Source organism: Gadus morhua, chromosome 13 (assembly GCF_902167405.1).
Source record: "Gadus morhua chromosome 13, gadMor3.0, whole genome shotgun sequence".
NCBI classification, from domain to species: domain Eukaryota; kingdom Metazoa; phylum Chordata; class Actinopteri; order Gadiformes; family Gadidae; genus Gadus; species Gadus morhua.
The window spans coordinates 23,295,303-23,302,283 of record NC_044060.1 but is presented as its reverse complement, the minus strand read 5'-3'; the positions used below and the strand labels follow the sequence as shown (position 1 = coordinate 23,302,283).

General features: G+C 43.3%; 1 protein-coding gene across 1 annotated transcript; it reads right to left on the bottom strand.

The window, feature by feature from the left end:
• Positions 1 to 5,575: 5,575 nt before the first annotated feature.
• On the bottom strand, positions 5,576 to 6,484 carry LOC115557184 (fucolectin-like). The gene is made up of 2 exons (XM_030374794.1): positions 6,086 to 6,484; positions 5,576 to 5,840 (listed from the first exon to the last, which is right to left on the bottom strand). The coding sequence occupies exons 1-2, from the start codon at positions 6,415 to 6,417 to the stop codon at positions 5,576 to 5,578; spliced, it is 597 nt and encodes a 198-aa protein (XP_030230654.1). The 5' UTR covers positions 6,418 to 6,484.
• Between the last annotated feature and the right edge of the window lie 497 nt (positions 6,485 to 6,981).

Here is a 6,981-nt window from a genome sequence, read left to right as displayed (position 1 = left end):
TAACTTGACAGTGGCGCTATAACAAGGCCTGGAAGTTCAGCATTTCAACAGTCTGCCATTACCACTAGGAAGGTGCAATATGCATGAAACTTGTTATACATGCACCATTTGTCAAGATGAACAACTTTCAAATCAAAACCCATACGGTCAGACCATTTGGACTTTTCATTAACTTCAACTTGACCAAACATTTGGTCAAGTTGAAGTTAATGAATGAAGTCCAAATGGTGCAGTTTGTGTGGGTGTTTGAAACACCCACACATAAACTGCTTTGATGCCGAAAGTGGTAAAAGCTGCGAACTCGTCACGCATGTAACAACTGACCGTTGGACTATATTGTGTTAAATTCATATTGTGGCAGACACCAGGGAGGAGTGAGGGGAGTGGTAGGTCTGGCAACCTGCTGTCTCAGAGAGAGAGAGAGAGAGAGAGCATTTGAACTGCTCTGTGTGGTGTCATTTTATCTAGTTAACTTGGTGGCGTGGAAACCCCACACCCACAGGCCCGCTGCAATATGAATAAAGTGAAACATATGAATACCTCTAACATTGAGTCAAAAACACATAGACTCAGCTGTGAATATGGATATAAAGAGGTGATTCCATAGTATAGCCATGCCAAATTTCAAGTCTATCTGAAATAGAAATTTCATGCATTTGTTTGAAGTTGCCTTTCTGAACTGGGGGAGGGAGGCCTCTCTCTAATGCAGGCTAGATCTTACAGCGTTACACATGTATCCACTGTCAAACTGTCTGTTTGACTCGTTATGCTTTAGAAACATTGTTGGTGATTGTTTTGATATGTTAACTTCCGGTAAACCCGTTTTTCTGGCACACCAAGGACATATTTCCATACCGACCAGGCTCACCAGACCTCCACGTACGGATGACTTTACTTTCTCAAAATAAACTCTAATCTGCCCTCGGCAGTCAGTTTAGTGGATTAACCGAGATATAAAACACTTAGACTAATTTAAGAGAGAGAGTAAAAGAAATCGAGGGGTCCGGAGCAAGAATTGACAAAAGACTTTATCGTGCAGAAAAGCAACAACAACGATAACAGCCTGAGTAAGTCTATAGAGTCACTGCCTGAACATCGGTTCCAGCTTCTCCTTTATGCACGCATACATACAAGAATTTCTTTGTCCGAATGGGGGTTTCCGCCCACGTCAATCTTCATCAATCATCAGTCTCAGAATATTATCAACAAAAGTGATTTTGGACACCAGTCTGAGGCCAGCATGCATTAACTCTGTAGTGAAAATAATCATAGGGCTGAAGGCTGAGGTCAACCTGCTCATGTGTCCCACCATCTGTTCTGTATCCAGGCTCTGTAGGTATCATGTGTCTTTCCACTATTAGAATTACAGACCTCATAATAATCATGGTTTACCATAGAATATACTCCTTAATTTCTACCACAACAGTAGTAGTGGTATTCTGCCTGACTCATGAGCTCTATGGTTAAAATCCAAACTCATCAAAGTTTTCTATGAGACATGGCATGATATCAAATAATGTTTACCATGTATTTATTAGGCCCCCACCGTACTCATACCATCATATATTTATTAGCCCCCCACCATACTCATACCATCATGTATTTATTAGGCCCCCACCATACTCATACCATCATGTATTTATTAGCCCCCCACCATACTCATACCATCATGTATTTATTAGGCCCCCACCATACTCATACCATCATGTATTTATTAGCCCCCCACCATACTCATACCATCTTGTATTTATGAGCCCCCCACCGTACTCATACGGGCATGCAGTACGACCCTGTCATGGTTGCTTGCAACTATATTTATTATTTAAATAATAATAATGCATTTATTTCCTTTCTAGAGACAAAGAAAAATAAATATTATCGTAATAATCAGACAAAAACATTTGAAGGTGAGTGTAATGTTTTGAATGTGATTTGTTCCGATGGCTACGCTCTGTTCGGTCCCAATGCATTACCCAAAGTGCTGTGGGTACGCATGCACAGTTCAATAACGCTACAGTTGGCTCAGAGTCTAAAGCGTGTATATGTTTACCGGAATATCTAACAACTTCAACCTTATTGTTGCTGTTCTGTTTCCTGGGTGATCCGTGGTCTTTCCGAAATAGTTTTAAAGGTTAGACTGTGTGTGTGTGTGTGTGGTGTGTGTGTGTGTGTGTGTGTGTACTATGTGCAAGGGGTGAATTGGGACCGAGTCTCCTGACCTCAGAGGTTCAGAGGACCGCCTAGCATCGTAGTGCCAGAGTCTGGGGTCATGGGTTCAAGCTCCCTCTGTCATGGTGGGGGTTGTCATTCGGTTCACCGGTGTTCCTTGTTTGTTGTAGGTTTGTTTCTGATTGCCTGTTTAAATGAAGTAAAAATTCTTTGCACTGATTGTTCTGAGTCTGATCTCTGCGTTTGGCTTCACCTCCCTGCACAAGCTGTGACACACTCACTGTTTGAAGACGCCCTCCCCCAAATGAAAATATATACATAAATATTATGGCGCGTTACCCCCAGCGGGTGCGGGTTGGTTCGATGTGCAAAGGTGTGAAAATAACTAAAGTGGGCGGGGTCCAGACTGAGCCATGATGAGCCGTCCTCATCTCGCAGTACTCCTCCGTTGGGGTACAGAGACGTCTGAAAGGGTGCCAACGCCTTCAAGATACACGCGCCGTTCGTTGATTGGTCGACAGAATCGTCACTTCCGTGCGACAGGGGGATAAAAACAAACACAGTACCCGCAAGGAATTTGTGGACAACGGCGAAGACTTTTATTGAAGAACATTATCTACGTTCCATTCATATGCAAAAGAAAGACAAACCAGCACATTCACTACTGGTTAAAGCGTTAACATTATTAAAACACATCACATCAGTCAAGCCAGACAGAGATAAAGCCAACAGATACTTCATCTAGTCTTTTGATACCATCTTGAACTCACATTCTCCACATTTCTTAACAAAGGAATGATGCACCTACATCTGCTAATAAATACGTTTATTGATTATATACCAAAGTAAATATATCCTTTATGCTATGCTGGGAATAAATGTGGCCTTTCATGAAGCCCATAATGACAAAATGCAGAACCAGCTAGCAGACAAAACAGACACTCTGAGCTACTTCATTTAGAACCTTCAATCCTCAGGACGTCTTCAGAATCTGCCGCTTTATTCCCCAGGGCGGCCAAGTAAGGTGCAGCGAGCTTGATTCTCTCTTGTGGAACTATAAAAGTGCAACTTGTTCACTCCTTCTGTCTGACCTGCGGAAAATACGGAAATATACAGTATATAAGAAGGTTAATTAAAGTGGCGTAAAATATCTACAGCTGATTTCACTCATTCACAAGTGAGTGTGAATTTTATTTTCCCAAACGGAAGCTGAAAACTCTTAATGTTTCAAGTCGTTTTTAAATGGTAAAAAGTTAAATGAAAATGGCGATTACTAATGAAGATTTTATAAATACAAATGTATATATATGGCTTGATAAGGAGCTGATTATAGGCTGGACACTGACCTGTGAAACAGATGAAGTTAAGATGTTCTTCACAGGAGCGCTGCCTCCATGTGGAAGGTTCCACGCTGGACACGCCCCCACAGGGGGAGGAATGGTATGAGCCTTCGTCCCATTGGCTGAAGTCCATCGGGTCAGCGGACATCCAAAACCAGGTGCTTCCTGAAAGGGACCTAACAACATTTAAGATTGACCAGGGTGAAAGGAAGAATAATGTGGCTGAATATTCAGCTTTTGGTAGTTTCATGGTGTTTCATCAGACAAAGTGATTGACAGACAGATGATCATAATAACTTGATTGCTTGATAGACACTAGGGGGCTGACTATGGTACCACGTCGACTCAACGCAAGGACCATGCAGTCGCTTTGATGCAGTTGTGAACCGGTTTTGGTTCTGCATCGGGTTTTAGTGAGCGGACCAATCGCAGCAATTGCTGCTGCGTCGCCTCGACGCAAGGTTCAAATCTTTGGGAGGGGAATGTCAGGCTCATTGTGGTTGATAGACAGAGGGTCCACAAGGACATACTGGGTCAGTACCCAGTATGTCCTTGTGGACCAGCAACCGCCTTGCGTTGCATCAACTTGGAACCATAATCAGCCCTTAAGGCCTGGCCAGTACCTGCGCAGGCCCACCCAGAGGTGGCTGGTTAGTGGGAAGGGGGCGCGAGCCACCAGCTCATCAACCATCTCATCAACCATCTCCTGGTCTTCTGGGCCCCTGAGGCTCAGCAGGTCCCAGTGAGAGTCTCTGCAGTAGAGCAGGGCGTCTGACCAGCACAGCCGCGTCCCCACCAGAGTGATGTTCCTCCCTGTCTCCTGAATGCTCACGGAAGGTGCAGCAGGCTCTGGGGAAACAAATTAGTGTGTTGCTCAAAAGCATCTGAGCAACGCAACTCATCCCATTATTTTCCTGTTGAGACACTTTTCAATTTCAGAAAAGCATCATTAGTGGCACTTAATAAATCGCAATTCAATGTTTTTAAACACTGTCTTGCTCTTGAAGAAAGTAGTTCAAAACGGTTCGCTTTTAACTCACTTTATTTGTTGAAGTATTTCGGTATGGTAACTATGAAGCAAAAGGGAGGGAATTGTATCTAACACGCGTGGAGAAAAATACCGTAGAGCTACTTCAAGCCCCGGGGCTGGGCCCCGAGACTCTCCACGGGTCTGCCTCTATTTCTGACCTCATCCTGGCTCTGCGTTAGTATCGAGTAGGCGTGGCCTATGTGAAGTAGGCGTGGCCTATGTGACGTCTTAGCTGCGGCTTCCCTGTCCGTCTTAAAGATGCTGCCTTCTGTGGCTCGGGTAGATATTACAGCTTGTATGTTTGATCCTGCTCCCTTGTGGCTGTGTGTATGTAGTAATTACAGCTTATGTGCTTAATTTACGTAACTACACATTCATTTTAAGAGTAAAGAGACATCTTCAGAAACTTCACCTTGATGGGAACCCTCACATTCTGTTCTCAGCAAGCTTGAACTCTACTGATTTGAAGGATTTTAAGGTGTCTTGAACCATATAGAAACAACGTACCTTGATATCTCACTCTGAACCATCTCAATACAGAACAGTCATGTAGATCATTCGGGCCCAACCATTGACTTTAGGTCGACCAATAAATGGTCATCAAGAGCTTGCGCTGAGCACCCCAGATGCAAACAATAGAAAATAGATAAATACAAATACAGTGCTTGAGCAAAGAGTGCAAGCAAACCCTTTATCATCAAGTAGTCCTGCAAGAAGGCCATGGCCAGTGGGATCAGTGGAAAGAAGAAGTCAGCAACACTGCTTTGCTCCCTTTGTTTATTCAGCAAACACAAGGCAACTCAAAATATGAATTTTAAACCATTCAGTGCAAAAATTTGACTGCATTTCAGGAATAAATCCCACGTACTACCAGCTGTACCCTTATGTTCCACCAGTGGAATGCGTTCCACAGGTTGAAAACAATGTATGCAGATTGTGCTTTGGTGGATGCTTTTACTCAAAGTGACTTACAATGCTGTTTGTGCCTACATTTTCATACTAGGTAGTCAGACACAAACCCCTAAACCTGGCAGTGTTAATGCCATGCTCTACCAGTGGAGCTGCACAGGACCAGCATTTGACCATTGACCAAAGATGTTTTACCAACAGTGGTTCTAGTACACCCATCCCCCTTTGATGAAATGTAATGATAGACTGGGTTCCTACCTCCGTACACTTTGACTTCACACAACTGCAAATAGCCTGAGGAGGACTTGTAGAAGTTGATGAACCTGCCTTCCATTCCCCAACACTTGACAGTCTGAGTCAAGCAGCCTGGGTCATCGTTGATTATGGCACACCTGAGGGAAAGAGAGAGAAGAAGCAGTAGTCTGGTGAAGGTAGGCATCAGAGACTTTACTTGAGCAGAGCACTGGTTTTGTTCCCTGATTTACAGGGAATATAATATTCTATGCTATTCAGGAATTGTACATCTTATCGAAAGACATTTAAAAGCATGTCAAGGTCATTATTGATCTACCCAGGACGTTGTGGCTGGGTCAAACTGTATTGAGTGATAGTAGGGTAGGTGACACCAATTATTCACCTTGGATTGTCGTTGCCGTTGTTTGCCCGTGAATTCCCGATGAATATTTCAATGCCGTTCAGCCACTCCCTGAATTCATTCCTATTAGTGACATGGATCTCTGAAACCCGGTACACACCAGGCAGCTCCAGCCTCCACCATTGTTTGGCCAGTGAGTGAGTATGGCTGCAGCTGCCTTGGTCCCACTGAGGGCTGCTGTTCCCATCGATGGCGCGTTCAGCCACTGCGCCATGGAAGGTTGTAGACTGAATAGCCGTGTTGCTCAATGCCACGTTAATGCGGGATGCAGCTAATTGGAGAGTTAAACCACAGAGTCGTTTGTCAAGGACCATTCCGGCAAAATTGAAATACTTGCCTGTTTGGATACCTTGTCACCGGCCTCTTAATAGGGTACATAGAAATACCTGAAGATCCAGGTGACTTCCACAGGAGGACCACAACACCTGGTGATGAAAGAAAACGATACACTTATCAAATAAATACTAAAGATATTGTCAGCTAATATTGGCAAGCTTATATCCTGCTGCTATTGTATTAATGAAATTCGTGGTAAGATTCTCACACATGGCAACGATCACAAAGACATAGGAGGAGGTCAATTCTCAGAAGTTATGGCAGACAGATTTCTATTAATTCAATATAATGAACTGGATAATGATAAATGTGTTGAAGTGCCTGCCGATGAAACTGCAGATGAGATGACTTGACCCCATGGTTCTGGAGAAACAACTTGCGAAGAAAATATAGTACTAGTTACTTACTATACATTACTTCATATTAACATTCTATTAAAAGTTCAAACAAATAGATTGTTTGAGATGGATCCATAAGTAAGTGACGTATAACATTATTCTTACGAGTCCAAAAGTGAATAATCTACCATTACAGAGCAAAAC